Source organism: Pongo pygmaeus, chromosome 23 (genome assembly GCF_028885625.2).
Source record: "Pongo pygmaeus isolate AG05252 chromosome 23, NHGRI_mPonPyg2-v2.0_pri, whole genome shotgun sequence".
Taxonomy (NCBI): domain Eukaryota; kingdom Metazoa; phylum Chordata; class Mammalia; order Primates; family Hominidae; genus Pongo; species Pongo pygmaeus.
The window spans coordinates 33317067-33334698 of NC_085931.1; the positions used below are offsets into that span (position 1 = coordinate 33317067).

Genomic DNA, 17632 nt, shown 5'->3' on the forward strand with positions numbered 1-17632 from the left:
ACTGTGCCCAGCCAATAAAGGTCTTTTATAAGTTTTTGGTCACTCAAAAGAGGAATTTAAATGTGCCAAATTGAACTGAGCTTCAAAACCTGGCTAGTTTAAGGTCACAATTTTGCTTAAGCCACAGAAATTCACATCTTCTTATTAAAGGGAAACTGCTTTTCCTTTAACCAGATTTTGCATGAGAGAAAAGATTGCAAACTTTAGCAAGTAAGGCAAACAAAACCTTAACCTTAAAAAAGAATGAAACCATAAACCTGCAAACAACAGAATCTCTAGAGAGATAAGAAATGAAACTCCTACCTTAAAGCTTTAAAGTAGAACTTTAATTCCAGCCCCATTGAGTATGGAATCAGGTCATTTGAACGATATACGAATCTCATCTAAGCCAGGGAGATTCAAAATGCAAGGGGGGTCTCACTTAGGGCTCCCATAAACTCCAGCAACAGTCTGTACTTGTACCACCTATCTGTTAGCAAAACAGCAGGAGTCAGTGGCAGAAGCTAACTTCAGGTCCCATCTGGGTCACTCGTATGTCAACCTGAAATAATTTAAAGCATCAGAATCTAGTTTAAGAGTTTATTCAAGCACAAAGTTGAAGATGAATATCCAGAAATACAGACCTCAAAGGAATGGGGTCAGTGATCCAAAGCTGAAAGGTTATCGTCTTACTTATATAGGCAGCAAAGAAAGAAATTTAACAGAATTATATTTTTCATACAAGGGTAGTTTATGAGTTACTGCAATTTTATTAGTTATAGCTTGTTTTCTTTCCCAATTTAAAGGAGTATAAGAGTATATTTAACATTTTATTTTAGACAATGTGATAGTTGTGAGGTCATTGTGTAAGAGAAGAAAGAAGGAAGCTAATCTATAATGAAGATCAACAGTTAAGAGGGAAAGGGTCTTCTCTGGCATCCTTTAGTCTTTTACAACATTTTATAAAACAATGTAGGTAAAGAAAAAGCTAATCCATAATTAGAGGAACAAAGGTTACAGCTGCCTGTCATATGACTTGGGCCTCATAACCACATTTCTTTAAGGTTCAAAATAATTAAAAGTTCCAACCACTTTGATTTTGAATTTCTGATTTTCATATAACAAACAACCTCAACATCTCTGTAGTTTATAATCTCATTTACTTATTTTTTCTCACTCACAGGTCAGTGGTTCAGTTGGAGTTTGGCCAATCTTAGCTAATCTTGATCCAAGATGCAGACTGGGCTGAGATCTACTTTATACATGCCATCCTGAGCTCCAAGCTCAAAAGGCAATGGCTGGGGGGACAAAATGTACTCACGGACACAACAGAAGTGCAAGAGTGCAATCCAAACAATGTGGGACAGTTAAATTTCTGCTCATATCACACTTCTGACATCCACTGAGCTGAAGCAAGGCACAGGGTGAAACCTGGAACCAAGGGGTGAAGAAGCACCCTCAATCCACCACAAAGCCACGGCAAGAGTGTAGAGGAATAGAACTCTTACAAGGCCTTAAGACTTGGGACCAATTATTCAACCAACTACAAATCTACCCCTTTTTATATCCCTTTCTCAGATGATGCCTGGATTACCCCAGTTCTGACTTACTATAGATTTTATATATTTAAATTCTGACTTTTTTTTTTTTTTTGAGACAGAGTTTTGCTCTGTTGCCCAGACTAGAGTGCAGTGGCACGATCTTGGCTCACTGCAAGCTCTGCCTCCGGGATTCACGCCATTCTCCTGCCTCAGCCTCCCGAGTAGCTGGGACTACAGGTGCGTGCCACCACGCCCGGCTAATTTTTTGTATTTTTAGTAGAGATGGAGTTTCACCGTGTTAGCCAGGATGGTCTCGATCTCCTGACCTCGTGATCCACCCGCCTCGGCCTCCCAAAGTGCTGGGATTACAGGCGTGAGCCACCGCGCCTGGCCTAAATTCTGACATATTTTTAATCCCAGAAGGCTTTATTATTTTTGTGTCATGCAGTTAACTTTCATTTAGATTTACCAATATATACTTTTTGTTGAATTTTGTCCATTCTATATCTCTGAGCTTCCACTTGAGAACATTTTATTTTTACCTGATAAAAACCCATTAGTATTTCCTTTAGTTTAGATCTTTTGGTAACAAATTTTCTCAGATCTTGTTTGTCTGCCAATGTCATTATTTTCTTTATTTTCCCTTCCCTTCCCTTCTTTTCTTCTTCCTTTCCTTTCCCTTCTTCCCTTCCCTTCTCCTTTCCTTTCCCTTCCCTTTTCTTTTCTGAGACAGAATCTCACTCTGTGTTGCCCAGGCTGGAGTGAAGTAGTGCCATCTCAGCTCACTGCAACCTCCGCCTCCCGGGCTCAAGCAATTCTCCTGCCTCAGCCTCCTGAGTAGTTGGGGCTACAGGCATGCGCCACCATGCCCAGGTAATTTTTGTATTTTTAGTAGAGACAGGGTTTTAGCAGAGATGGGGTTTCGCCATGCTGGCCAGGCTGGTCTCGAACTCCTGACCTCAAGTGATCTGCCCACCTTGGCCTCCCAGAGTGCTGGGATTATAGGCGTTAGTCACCGCGCCCAGCCTAACGTTGACGTGGAAGTGCTGGGGAGAGAAGGATGTGGTCCCTTTAAATGCTATGGAAAAGGGGAAGGGAAGTGCTGGGTAGAGGAGGGCGTGGCCCCCGGCTAGGGCTCCACCCCCCACGGACCTAGGTGAGTACAGGCATTTTCTGCCCAAATGTTGTATTTCTCAAGACCACCCTGGCCTGCCATGCCCCCATCCTGTGCCTATAAAAACCCCCAGAGACCCTAGCTGGCAGACACAGGTGGCTGGATGTTGAGGGGAGGGGAGCGACACACAGGTAGCTGGACATCCGGAGGAAGGCACTGACAGGAACCAGCAGGCTGGTGAAGCTGAACAACGTGGAGTTTGGCTGGGGCAGTCGGAGGAGAGTCCAGGGCTGGTGAGCAGCGCAACTCCAGGGAAATCCTTCCCACTCCATCCCCTTCTGACTGCCCTTTCAGCGTCCGCTAAGAGCTACTTCCACTCAATAAAACCTTGCACTCATTCTCCAAGCCCAGGTATGATCTGATTCTTCTGGTACACCAAGGCAAGAACCCGGGATACAGAAAGCCCTCTGTCCACGCGACAAGTAGAGGGACAAATTGAGCTGGTTAACACAAGTGGCCTATAGACGGCAAAACTAAAAGAGCACCACCCTGTAACACATGCCCACTGGGGCTTCAGGAGCTGTAAACATTCACCCCTAGACACTGTTGTGGGGTTGGAGCCCTACAGCCTGTTCGTCCATATGCTCCCCTCGAGGTTTGAACAGTGGGGCTCTGAAGAAGCGAGCTACACCCCCATCGCATGCCCTGCAAGGGGGACAAGGGAACTTTTCCAGTTTCAACCTCATTATTTTATTTGACCACTTTGAAGATACAATTATTCTGTGTTCTGCTTCATTGTTTGAGAAGTCAGTAGTTAAGCTTAATTATCTCTCCCTAAAAAGTAATCCATTGTTTTCCCTCTGGCTTCTTTTAAGTTTTTTTCCCCTGGTTTTGAGCTATTTCATTATGATATGCCTAAGTGTATTTTGCCTTAATTTACACATTCCAATTAAAATCTGTAATGCTTCTGGAAACTGAAGATTGATATCCTTGATCAATTTTCAAACCCTAAGCCATTATCTCTTCAGATATTGCTTCTGTCTCTTTCTCTATATTTCTAGGACTTCAGTTACCTGTATGTTAGACCTCTAAATGTGTCCTCCATATCTAATTTATTCATATGCTTTATTTTCTGTCCTTTTATCTCTGTGCTTTAATTTAGATATACTCTTCTGACTTAACTCTACCATCACTAGCTTTCTCTTTTCAGAGGTGTATAATATGCTAACACTATCTGTTGAATTTTCACAATTTCAGTTATTTCAGTTCTAGAATTTCCATTTGGTTCTTTATAATTTACAGGCTTGTGATAAAATTCTTAACCTTGTCTTTTATCCTCTTAATCATATTAAGCATAATTATTTAAAAGTCTTTGTGAAAACTCCATTTTTTGATCCCCTAGAGCTCACTTGTCTGTTATTGTTCTTGTTTTTGTTTCAGATACAGGGCCTCATTCTGTCAACCGAGGCTCGAGTGCAGCAGTGTAATCTTGGCTCACTGCAGCCTTGACCTCCTGGGCTCAAGCCATCCTCCTGCCTCAGACCCTGGAGGTGCATGCTCAGCTAATTATTATTATTATTGTTAGTTTTTTAGAAACAGGGTGTCACTATGTTGTCCAGGCTTGCTCTTGTTTTTTGCAATCATTTTGTCTTTTCTCCTTGGATGCATACTTATTTTTGATTCAGTGTTGAACACTGCATGTGAACAACTGTAGAAGTAATTTGAGACCATGGATGAGGTTATCATTCCCAGAAGAAATTTACATTTGCTGCTGGCAAGGACTGACATGATTTGAATGGAGTCCCATACAACTTGTGGTCCCAAAACAGTACAGTGGGATACCTCCTTGGTGGTACCAAGCCTCCAAATTTTGTCGTCCTAGGGCAATGAGAGTGTTAAAAGTGCTGCTCAGAGTCTTAGTGTCTCAAACATTCATCTGGAATTGGCAGATGCCTTTCAAGAAAAAGCCCCCACAAACCACTCACCTCTCTCATGTCCTTTCTCTCTGATATTGGCCTCATAATTATTCACTGCCTTTTTAGTTCTCTGAAGCTGTCTGAAAACTAAAGTCCTCCATTGACTTTTTCTTTTTTAAAGACAGGGTCTTTCTCTGTTGCCCAGGCTGGAGTATAGTGGTACGATCATAGCTTACTGTAACCTTGAGCTCATGGGCTCAAGTGATCCTCCTGTTGCAGCCTCCCAACTAGGCCTATAGACATGCATCACCATGCCCTGTTAATTTTTAAATTTTTTTGAAGAGATGAGGTTGACCAGGCTTGAACTCCTGGGCTCAAGCAATCCTCTTACCTCAGCCTCCCAAAGCGCTGCGATTATAGGCCTCCATAGACTTTTCAATTCCACCTATAGGAAAGTCCCATGGGAATTGGAATTTAGCTATAACATGTTGTTTCTTGTACCAGTTATTAAATAATGTCTTTCAGCTCTATTCTCCCTTCCCACCTCTAGAAACTGCTTCTGATGCCAGGGCTGAGACTCTAAAAAACATATTTCTCATTGGCAAACAATGAAGATCTGATCTAATATTCCCTATTAGACTAAGCTGATAGGTTGATAGAGGGAGACCACAGGGCCACTTCCTGTGAGCATCACCCCAGCTAGGCTTCTTCAACAAGGCAGCAGCACATTCTTCCCACAGAAGAAGCTGAATCCAGTTTGAAGTTTTTCCAAGACTTGCAGAACCAGCCTCAGTATGCGTCCTCCTTAGAGATGGGTGAGAGTCTCCCAGTGCCCTCTTTAGAGGGCTTACTCCCAGCTCCACAGCCACCCCTCATCCATAGTGTGTGTCTAAGTCCCATAGGGACCTTCCTCAGAGGTCTGGGTCCCATCCCCATGGGATCTCTCCTCTGGGCTCAATGACCCCAGCCCCAGCTGGTCAACACACCTCCTCAGAGATCTGAATTCCAGCTCTGCAAGCCCTTCCTTTAAGCTGTAATAATTCCAGCTTCTCTTTCATCTTTGAGCTCTAGGGGTGGTAGGTGTGTCCTATGTTTATACCTCCATTTCTTGGGATTTTCCTTTTATTAAGTTAAATTTACTTCCTGTTAACTATTGTTTATATTCAGTTCCCTCTGTTTAAATAACTGATGCAATTTCTCTCTCTTCTGTGGTTTGAAGGTTTGTGTCCCCTTCAAAATTAATGTTGAAACTTAATCCCGGGCCGGGTGTGGTGGCTCATGCCTGTAATCCCAGCACTTTGGGAGGCCGAGGTGGATGGATCATCTGAGGCCAGGAGTTTGAGACCAGCCTGGTCAACATGGTGAGACCCTGTCTCTACTAAAAATGAAAAATTAGCCAGGTGTGGTGGCGTGCGCCTGTAGTCCCAGCTACTTGGGAGGCTGAGGCAGGAGAATGACTTGAACCTGAGCGGCAGAGGTTGCAGTGAGCAGAGATCGTGCCACTGCACACCAGCCTGGGCGACAGAGCAAGATTCTGTCTCAAAAAAAAAAAAAAAGAATTGAAAGGTTTTTTTTAGGGTTACTTAGCAAGTTACCTACAAGTGGTGAGAATATTAAAGTCCCTTTCAAGTCAGAACATTCAATTTTTTTACAAGTATATTAACAACTTTATTTCCTGTTAACTACAACTATCACTTATATTCACTTCTGTCTATTCAAATAACTGTTGTGCTTTCTTTCTCTTCTATGGTTTGAAGAAACAGAAAGATTTGTGTCTCCTCTAAAATTAATGTTAAAACTTAATCCCCACTTGAGGTCCCGACTTATTAACAATCCTGTCACTTTGCTAAACTACAATTTTCTTAAATTCTTTCTTTTAGGGTATAAAATTTTAGTTTTAATCCCCAAAAAGCCCTGGGGAAGGTGATTTAGGGAGTGATGGTATTAATTACTAAAAGATTTATATAATGTTTAGGGTAAAGGGTACTTGGAGTCACAGGCATCACTGCCAAAATAAAGAGATTTGGGAAATGTAGTACTAACCACAGCAAAACCCAGCTCTATATTTAGCGGATGAGGCCACATGGATTTTAGAAAGGGCAGGCTGCAGAGGTCTTGGCTAATACTGGAAAAGAGATTTAATTTGAAAGTGAACGGTCTGTTCTATTCCTTAACATATTTTTGGCTACTAGATGGTCAAGCCGTTGCGCAAATAATTGCACCATCCTTGTCTTATTCAAGGTGGGCCGTTCATTTCTTAAAATTACCAGTGAGCAACATGGGAAGCAGCAGAGACGGCTATCGATTACACCGTAGGGTGTGCCTGTGCTGAATGCCAAGGGCTTCCCTTTCCTGACAGACATCTTTTATGCAGCTGAATCATCTGTATGCAAAACATCAGCCAACGGTGCCTCGGAAAAACAACTGGCTGCTGGACAAACCAGGTGTGGGCTCCAGCTTCCACCTGCTACTACTGTCGTGTAGCCACGGGCACTCTGGGTGATCCTCACTGGCCCGGGGCTGGTCATCGGCTGCTAGATGACCTTCGCTGACTCTCAACATTGATATTCCGACACTGTTCTCTAGAAACCGCATGAGCCAGAAAAGATGTTTCCTAAAGGAGCAGGGGCCGAGCCTCATGCCGAAACACGTCTGTAACACGCACAGTCACGCGTCCCATGCATCCATGCATTTTGAGATACGCGTCTCGGTTGTGGGATCATCACAAGGTAACTTACACAAACTCAGATGGCACAGCCACTACACAACTAGGCAGCTGATGCGGTCCGCTGCTGCTAGGCCGCAACCCGCACCGCGTGTGAGGTGCGTTATTCCGCTGGCACCCTAATGACACACCTGTACGGGTATCTCCAAATACAGGAAAGGAAATGTCCTTAGCTAAGCCCTCACCAGAGGACAGGAAGTTTCCAGCTCCGTTATCATGTTATGGGACCACCGTCATATACACGGTCCTCTTCAGACCAAAAGGTCGTTCCTTATACGGCACATGTGGTTCTTCCAAGACCCTTTTCCATGTTTCTGTCACATCCGTGCCTGAGTAAAAAGTGGCCCTGAACTCAACCGTTCAGAGTTGGCGGCAGAACTAGCACCACTGGCCCACTCCACATGTGGAAGGCGCTGGGCAAGGGCCACCGCAGAACCCGTCAGGGATAATCCCCCTAAAACCTTTCACTCGGGTAGCTGGCACACACCGCGTCAGGGCGGAGGGCGCGCAGGACTACTTTCCGCGGACCCTCGGAGCGGGCGGAGGGATCCGCGCAGGCAGGGACGGGGAAGGGGGAAGGGGCGGGGGAGGAGGGAAGGGGCGGGGGAGGAGGGGTGCGGGCCGGGGCGCGGTCAGGGAGGAGGGCGGGGGCTGGGACCAGGGGGCCGGGACCAGGAGCCCGGGGCACTGCGCCTGCGCCGTCGCCAGCGGTTAGCCCGCGCGAGGGTCGGCGGTCATCGCCGCCGCCGCCGCCGCCGCCGCTGCCGCCGTCGCGCACCAGCCATGGCGCAAATCCTCCCTATTCGCTTTCAGGAGCACTTCCAGGTGAGGCCCGGCGGGCCGGGGGGCCGCCCTGTCAGCCGCGCCTCCACCGGGCCGGCCTCCCAGGCTTGACCCCGCGCCCCTAGCCCCGCTAAGCCGCTACCCAGCTGGCGGCGCCGATTTCCGACCTCCCACCTGGGCTGGGGCTGCGGGGTCCCGGGCGCGGCGGCCGCTCGTGAAGACCCGCTCGGGTGCCGTCGCCGAAGCCCGTTACCGGCGGGGCCGGCTGGGGAACGGTAGGGGTGGAAGCGAACGCCCCCTGGGACGCCCCGCTCCGTGCCCGCGAGGAGGCACACAGATTCCCGCTGCAGGCAGGGCAACCCGAGGGCCGCGCCGATCCCACAGCTCCACGCCCCACCTGCGGTCCTTATTTGCCCCTGAGTTTGCCTGTGTGCTCGGTTTTCGTCCCCAGGGCGGCTTCGCCTGGGAGGACCGTGAACATGCGTGACTCAAGAGAAAAATTTCTCAGGGCTAAGCCTAAATAGGGCTTTTCAATGCAGTAACACCCCCAAAGCCTGCCTTTTTAATAAGGTCCCAGTTTGTTCTCCATTTGTTTGTGTTCAGAAATATAAGGACGGGCCCCCTGCTTTGAGCAAAGGCTCAGGTCCGGCGTCGTGCGGGCCGCTCGCGGGTCTGCCCGGGAGCGATGCTGGTCCCCACGTTTACCCGGGGAGGTGCGGCAGAGGAGGGATCGCCAGCGGCTCCTCCCTGAGTGCTCTGTGTTAAATCACGTTCCCATTCGTTGCAATTCGCTTACTCTTTTCTAAATGAGGAAACCGAGTCTCAAAAGTGTTAAAGAACTCATCTTCATTCAATAAGAACAGGATTCAGACGCAAGTCTTTTTAACTACAAAGTAGTACATCGAGGAACGTGCTTGCTTGAAAGTTCCTATTTTCACAGTGCAGAGCACTGTTAGCCCTAGATGCAGACGGGAAAGGCCTTGGGAACTGTGTAGTGCAGTCCAGTCCCCTCATTCTGCAGACTGGAAACTTGATATCCAGAGGATCCTGCCAGGGTCACTTGGTTAGTGACACAGTGGAAGTTGTATGGAGGTGGGAGTGCCCTGACATCTGTCCGGGCTTCATTCTGCCACTAAGCTAAGCCAGTGCCAGTCATGTTGAGGTAGCAAAATACTGCTGCTGCTCATAGTAGTGATGATGATGTAGTTATCATTTACTGAGCCGTTTCTCTTGCCACTCACTAGACTATTGTATTTTATAAATGTCTTTAATTTAATCTTCATGATAACTGAGGCAGATAGTAATATCCTGTTTTCTACCATGGGTCACTGAGGTTAATATTATAATTCATTCAGCTAAAGTTACATAGCTAGTAAGTGACAAAGCTTGAGTTCTAACCCAGGTCTGACTCCAATGCCTGTTATTAACCACTATCTAAATATGTTCTTTTCAAAGGGCAAGAAAGCAACAAGGCATTTTAGGTGTCCATCAGAGTTTCTAATGTCCATCAGGATTTGTAATGTCCGTCAGAGCTGATATGTTCCATTATCTGGAAAATGCTTGTGGCTTGTGGTGGGCAGCCACGTGAATGAAAGTCTGGTTTGTGGTCTCCAACACTGACTGGGTCTTCGAGGCTCCTCTGCATTCTGTAGAGCACACACTGAGTCAGCACACACTGCCTTCACTACAGACATTTCAAAACTTCAGCCTGTTCCTTAAATCCCTGATCCTGCCACTCCTGCCTTGTAACCAGCAGATGACTTGGAGAAAACTGAAGCCATAACTGGGATGTTTCTCACCTTTATGGCTGCAGACTTAGATGTTTGTCTGCAGCCACCCTTTCCTGCCTTCCTGTTACCTCAAAAGTAGGTGTCCTTTCTTGTCTATGCTCTGGATCTGGTATCCTTCTTCCCTATAAGGGAGCCTTGTTCAGTCATAGCCTCCCTTTCCTGTATTTTCATCCTTTCCTGTTTGTGTTGGGCAATGCTCACCTGTCTTCCATGTGTACAACCAGCAAACTTCTTCCCCCACTCTTGTCCCCACGAAGCTCTTGTCTCATAGCCGGATGTCATGAAAGAGCTGCTTTAGTGCTTCATTATTTTTATGTTCCCCAGTAACCTGCAGTCTGGCTTTTGTCCCCATTTTTTCCCCTGAATCTGTTTTTGCCAAGGTTACAAGTCATCCTGCAGGCTTTTTTTTGTAAGGGCCACATTCTGTCTCTGTCCCATATTCTTACATTTTTTAACCTTCTAAAAATATGAAAACGATTTTTAATTTAGCCATACAAAAGCAGGCTGCAGTTGGCTAATCTTTGCTGTAAAAAATAAAATCAGGCCGAGCATGGTGGCTCATACCTGTAATCCCACCACGCTGGGAGGCCGAGGCGGGTGGATCATCTGAGATCAGGAGTTCAAGACCAGCCTGGCCAACATGGTGAAACCTCGTCTCTACTAAAAATACAGTATTAGCCGGGCGTGTTGGTACGCACCTGTAGTCCTAGCTACTCAGGAGGCTGAGGGGGGAGAATCTCTTGAACCCAGGAGGCAGAGGTTGCAGTGAGCCAAAATCATGTCACTGCACTCCAGCCTGGGTAACAGACCGAGACTCTGTCTCAAAAAATAAGATGCGATGAGCTAGGTGAGATAAAGCCCATCACACCACACGCATCTTCTGTGATGTCCAGCCGCATTTGATGCTGCACTTTACTGCCTCCTGAGGGTCCTTTCTCTACTGTTTTTGGTCCCCCAGTTTCCCAGGGTTTCTCCTTCCTCTCTGCCCACACCCACTGCCCCATGGGCGGCTCTTGTGCATGGGCATGGAATCTGTCTTGAGCCCCTCTACTTTTTCATTCAGGACACGCTGCTGGTGATTTTATGTGTTCCCGTAAGCTTGATGTTCCCAAGCCATCCGAGTGTTTTCGTAGTTTCACTGCTGTGTGCGTGAGAGGCAGTAGCAGGTCCTGGTTAAGAGCACAAACTGAGGCCAAACTGAAGGCACTGAATGTGGACTCAGGTACTTACTGGCTGTGTGATTTAGGGCAATGTTTGTAGCTTTTTTGTGCTTCTATATCTTCATCTATAAAATAAGGATAAAAGGTATACTTCTTATCTGACAAGGTAGTTGTGAGGTTTTTGAGTTAATAAATGTAAAGCATTAAACAATAACTGGTACTTAATACAGTAGTCCCGATTTACCCATGGGGAATATGTTCTAAGACCCCCAGAGGATGCCTGAAACTGCAGATTGTTCTGAACCCTTTATACACTTTTTTTTTCCTATGCATACATATGTATGATAAAGCTGAATTTATATTAAGCACAGTAAGAGATTAACAATGATAACTAATAATAAAACAGAACAATAATAACAATATGCCAGCATCACTACTGTTGGACTTTGGGGTCATTATTAAGTAAATTAAGGGTTACTTGAACACAAACTCTGTGATGCTGCAACAGTCAACCTGGTAACTGACAGCTACTAAGTGACTAATGGGCTGGCAGTGTGTGCAGCGTGGATATGCTGGGCAGAGGGATAATTCACGTCCTGGGTGGGCTGGTGCAAGATTTCATCACTCTGCAGAATGGCATGCAATTTAAAACTTATGAATTATTTATTTCTGGGGTCTTACATTTAATATTTTCAGACTATAAGTAACAAAGTGTGAAAAAAACCACGGATAAGAGGGGACTACTGTAAAGCACTGTGTCCTTGTGAGCTGTTGCTGCCACTGTGACAGCTGCCTACTGAAGAAGGCCAGGGAATGGTCAGCAGGTTCCTCAAACACAGTGTTCAGAAATGGGGTTCCCTTTCTCCCCAGATATGTATCTTGTCCAGTGTCCAGCCAGGAGCCTGGGATGTGTTTTCCCCATCCTGTTGTCCCTTTCTCCGGTTTACTTTTGGCATCGTTCTGCCACTGTCATCATGACTACCATTTCCCTAAACTATGCCATCCTTCCCCACCTTGATGGTCATGCTAGCTTTGTCCTTCTACTTCTAGTCTTGCCCTCCTGTGATCCATTCTCCAGCACACAGGCAACATGATCTTCTCCAGGGATGAGCATCTGCTTCATGTCCTTCAGGGAGTGGTTTCATGTTTCCTCTGGCATGAAAAGACTGATCCCCACGTGCTCCTTCCTGTTCTTCCCAGCCCAACACCTGCTCAACTCTGCTGCCACTCCCTTTGTGTCCTTGCCAGAACACATTCTCCTCTCACCCCTCTTTACTCACTGACTCCTACTGAGCCTTCTGGTATCTGTGGAAATGACGCTGTCTCTGGAAGCTCTCCCTGATTTGTCAGTTAGGAGTTCTTCCTCTGTGCCTCTTTGGGGTTCCTCTTATAATGCCCTCTTCCCAGGGTACTGTAGCTGTTCATTTTCTCTACTGGATTGTGAGCTCAGGGAGCTACTATTTGAACTTTTTAGAAATATTCAAGTATCAGAGTTGGAAGGGTATTGCTGTTTGTAATATCTGAGGATGGGCTGAGAACTTAAGACATCTTGATTCAGAAGAGGAATGGCTGAATAGTTTGGTGACATAAAAATTTTCTTGAGCCCTAAGTAATTCCCCCCAGCTATATCAAAAAAGCAACTCCAAGTTTGTAAGCTGTGAAGTGTGTCATAGCTCAATACACAGAAAACGTAAACATGTTCCCTCAAGGTGTCTCTGAGGCGGTGTTGGAAACAGGTGTAGAGACCTTGAGCATTAGGATTGTAGGAGAAAGAGGGTCAAGATCTTAATCAGTGCTTCTCCACCAGGCTGCATGTGAGAAGGGCCTGCAGCTTTAAACAGATTTCTGCTGGATGCTAAATCCAAAGCTCTGAGTGGTGGAGATGGAGCTTTGGTATTCCTTCCCAGGTGAGTCTCACACACAGCCCAGGTGAAACAGCCTTCTACATGTTAGTCAATATTAATCATTAAGGAAAGAAGGGGAAAGTAAAACTGTGAAGGTGTAGATTGAGCTTGAACTGAAAACAGTTCCCATCCGTGTGTGTCTGGAGAGGCTTCTGGGGGTCATGCTCCAAAAGGGGACACGTACCCATAGTAGTCCAGTCCATATTTGGTTTATGTTGCCATTATGTAGCTATCTCATTTTGTGAAGTGGTTTTTGAGGTACTAAGACAGCAGTTCGCTCATTGCGTCCTAAAATTATTGCATCCCAGTGTAAAATGTCATTTTAAGATACCATGTAAACTGTTAAATTTTGCCTATTGGCCTACCACTGCTCCTGGTATTGGAAATACATACTGGCCAGTTAGTTACTTTCTGACTTGTTTATTTACAAAGCAAGGAGAGTAACCTGCCTCAGCCAGGGTGTCTGGGAGGGTGAGCCGTGTGGGAGTGCCTACCGCTGTGGCATTGTGGGTGACCAAAGAGTAAATGAATTTGAATGGGGTCTCTTTGGAAAAACAGATCCTCACCATAGAACATTTAAATGTTCAGAATGCCTAAGCTGCACAAACCAGCGCTTTTTCAGTTGGTTGGGTTGAAAGAATTAAGTCCTAGGAGGATCTGAGTCAAGGTTCCTCTCCGCTCAGATATTTCTGTTGCAGGGGCAAGTCTGATGGGAATTAAAATCTTTCAGTTCAGCCTCTGGCTGTCTCTCCCCAGGGGAAACCACTATAAACGAAGCCACCATATCCTTCCAAAAATGTTCAAAAGAATCCTGCTTTAAATATGCTTCTGCCCTTTGCTTTTGTAACTTAACACACTGAAGATCCTCCCATAGGATCATAGACAGATCACTGCATCTATCTGACATGTTGTTTATCGGTATTCCCTAGGGTAGTAGTTGCTGGCACCCTGTCACCCCCTTCTATAAGTGGGAATCTTTCTGCAATCTGTCTGATTTTTCCTTCCTTTGCTTCTTCACTGAGACTTTACTGAGTTTGCAGTCTCTTCTCCCACATTTTCTTCTGCTTCTCTTGAGGCCTGCTGCTGGCCTCCATGCCAGGGAGATGACCATTGCTCTTGGCAGGCTGAAGAAGGATGCCACAAAGCTGGGATAGCAAAGTTCAGTGACGAAATTAGAATCGGATAGATCTTGACAGGCCGGAATCCAGCTAGTTGACATTTAACTGGGATAAATATAGAGTCTTGTGCACTGGTGTTAAAATAAAGAAAACCTGTAATAGTGTAATTTGAGAGAAGTTCTGTAAAGCATTATATAAATGTAGTTAACTATCCCTGAACTAACCTATTCCTAGAATGTAAGTTCTGGAAGAGACCTTAGTGTCAACATTCTTCATAGGCCTCATTTACAGAGCTCCCTCTTAAGGCTAGGAAAGGCTCTTTGGTAAGTTTCTTTTTTTTTTTTGAGACGGAGTCTCGTTCTGTTGCCCAGGCTAGAGGGCAGCGGCACAATCTTGGCATTCTCCTGCCTCAGCCTCCCGAGTAGCTGGGACTACAGGCACCCACCACCATGCCCGGCTAATTTTTTATATTTTTAGGAGAGATCGGGTTTCACCATGTTAGCCAGGATGGTCTCGATCTCCTGACCTTGTGATCTGCCTGCCTCGGCCTCCCAAAGTGCTGGGATTACAGGCGTGAGCTACCGCGCCTGGCGTAAGTTGAAAATATAAAATATGTTTTTTATTTTATTTTCTTGATACAGAGTCTCGCTCTGTCCAACAGGCTGGAGTGCAGTGGCACGATCTCAGCTCACTGCAGCCTCCGCCTCCCCGGTTCGAGCGATTCTCCTGGCATTAGCCTCCTGAGTAGCTGGGACTACAGGTGCGTGCCACCATGCCTGGCTAATTTTTGTATTTTTAGTAGAGATGGGGTTTCACCATGTTGGCCAGGATGGTCTTGATCTCTTGACCTCATGATCCGCCCACCTCAGCCTCCCAAAGTGCTGGGATTACAGGTGTGAGCCACTGCACCCGGCCCATTTATTTTTTTGAAACAGAGTTTCACTCTTGTTGCCCAGGCTGGAATGCAATGGCGTGGTCTTGGCTCACTGCAGCCTCCGCCTCCTGTGTTCAAGAGATTCTCCTGTTTCATCCTCCCAAGTAGCTGGGATTATAGGTGCCCGCCACCACACCCGGCTGATTTTTGTAATTTTATAGAGATGGGGTTTCATTATGTTGGCCAGGCTGGTCTCCAACTCCTGACCTCAGGTGATCCACCCGCCTTGGCCTCCCAAAGTGCTGCGATTACAGGCATGAGCTGCCGTGCCTGGCCCTCAAAATATGTTTTAAAAACTGTAGATGGACTAAATTTTACTGCCCTGAAACAAGTAATTTGTTTTACTCCTTGTTTACCATCCATATGCTAGGCACAAGGATAAAGCAGCGAGTGACACCGGGAAGGAGACAGATACAGAAAGAAAAAATATTGGTGTCCAGAGAGGTGTGAAAACATGGGGATGTTCAGTGCAACTTAAGAATTCTGGCTTCACTGATGTAGGCAGTTGATGTTCTCACTAATACTCTTGTATGAACACAGCTGTAGTCCTCCCAGGTAGACATCTTTCTTAAGCCCCTTATACATAGAAACCACGGGACTATCGGATGAGTAATTTCTTTTTGCATATTCCCAGTGTCAGATTTTTTTTTTTTTTTTTTTTTTTTTTTTTTTTTTTTTTTGAGACAGGGTCTGTCTGTCACCCAGGCTGGAGTGCAGTGGCACAATCTTGGCTCACTCCAGCCTCTGCCTCCCGGGTTCAAGCGATTCTGGTTCCTCAGCCTCCTGAGTAGCTGGGACCACAGGCGTGTGCCACCATGCTCAGCTAAGTTTTGTATTTTTAGTAGAGACAGGGCTTCACCATGTTGACCAGGCTGGTCTCGAATTCCTGACCTCCAGTGATCTACCCACCTTGGCCTCCCAAAGTGCTGGGGTTACAGGCATGAGCCACCATCTCTGGCCCCCAGTGTCAGATTTGAATTTTGATTGATTTAATTGCAGGCTTTGAGAACTGAAAAGGATCATTAGACAGCATCTTCTTTACCTTTCTTTAGTTAACTCTTATATATGCCATTTAAAATGTGTAGCTAAGGTCCAGTGCAGTGGTGCATGCCTGTAATCCCAGAACTTTGGGAGGCCGAGGGAGGTGGATCACTTGAGACCAGGAGTTCAAGACCAGCCTGGCCAACGTGGCAAAACCCTGTCTCTACTAAAAATACAAAAGTTAGCCAGGTGCAGTGGCGGACACCTGTATTCCCAGCTACTAGGAAGGCTGAGGCATGAGAATCGCTTGAGTGTGGGAGGCAGACTTTGCAGTAAGCCAAGATTGCACCACTGCACTCCAGCCTTGGCGACAGAGCGAGACTCTGTCTCAAAAGAAAGAAAATTTTTAAAAAAATGTGTAGCTAGGTTACCTATCAGAATAATATACTAGGGATCAGGAATCCTTGATTATTTCTACTAACTAGTGAAAAAAAAAAAAAAAAAAACCTGGGCCAAGCGCTGTGGCTCACGCCTATAATCCCAACACTTTGGGAGGCCGAGGCGGGTGGATCACTTGAAGTCAGGAGTTTGAGACCAGTCTGGCCAATGTGGCAAAACCCCGTCTCTACTGAAAATATGAAAATTAGCCAGGCGTGGTAGCGGGCACCTGTAGTCCCAGCTACTTGGGAGGCTGAGGCTGGAGAATCACTTGAACCCGGGAGGCAGAGGTTGCAGTGAGCCGAGATATCGTGCCACTGCACTCCAGCCGGGTGACAGAGTGAGACTCTGTCTAAAAAAAAAAAGAAAGAAAGAAAGAAAAAACCTGGCTTTTCAGCACATCACTTTTCTGGGACTTAGTTCCTGCATATGGAGAAAAACTCACAGTAGTATCTGGCATCTTAGATGGAAAAGTTATTTTTGTGGGATTGTCCTGTATTGAGCATTCCTGGCTAAATGAGTAGAGAATGAGTTCCCCACTCATTGTACTATTAAAACTACCCTTGCCCATTTCTTTTTTTCTTTTTCTTCTTTTTTTTTTTTTTTGAGACAGAGTCTCGCTCTGTCGCCCAGGCTGGAGTGCAGTGGAGTGATCCTGGCTTGCTGCAGCCTCCACCTCCCGGGTTCTCCTGCCTCAGCCTCCTGAGTAGCTGGGATTACAGGCGCTTGCCACCAGGCCCAGCTAATTTTTGTATTTTTAGTGGAGACGGGGTTTCACCATGTTGGCCAGGCTGGTCTTGAACTCCTGATCTCAAGTGATCCACCTGCCTTGGCCTCCCAAAGTGCTGGGATTACAGGCGTGAGCCACTGCGCCCGAACCCGTTGCCTATTTATTTTCTTTTTTTTTGGACAGAGTCTTGGCTCTGTCGCCAGGCTGGAGTGCAGTGGCGCGATCTTGGCTTACTGCAGCCTCCGCCTCCTGGGTTGAAGCAATTCTCCTGCCTCAGCCTCCTGAGTAGCTGAGACTATAGGTGCACGCCACCATGCCTGGCTAATTTTTGTATTTTTAATAGAGACGGGGTTTCACCATATTGGCCAGGATGGTCTCCATCTCTTGACCTTATGATCTGCCCACCTTGACCTCCCAAAGTGCTAGGATTACAGGCATGAGCCACCGTGCCCAGCCGCCCCTTTCCCATTTCTGAAGAATGCAGAATAGCACTCCTGGTTGAGAACTACTGTCTTAATT

General features: G+C 46.3%; 1 protein-coding gene across 4 annotated transcripts in view; it reads left to right on the top strand.

Moving 5' to 3' along the window:
* Nucleotides 1-6673: 6673 nt before the first annotated feature.
* Nucleotides 6674-17632, top strand: part of CLTCL1 (clathrin heavy chain like 1) — a 112394-nt gene continuing 101435 nt past the window's right edge. For all 4 annotated transcript variants that reach the window (XM_054469258.2, XM_054469260.2, XM_054469259.2 and 1 more), the window contains exon 1: nt 6674-8100. In XM_054469258.2, coding sequence (XP_054325233.2) covers nt 8059-8100 — 42 coding nt within the window. In that variant the 5' untranslated portion in view covers nt 6674-8058. The remainder of the gene's footprint in view (nt 8101-17632) is intronic.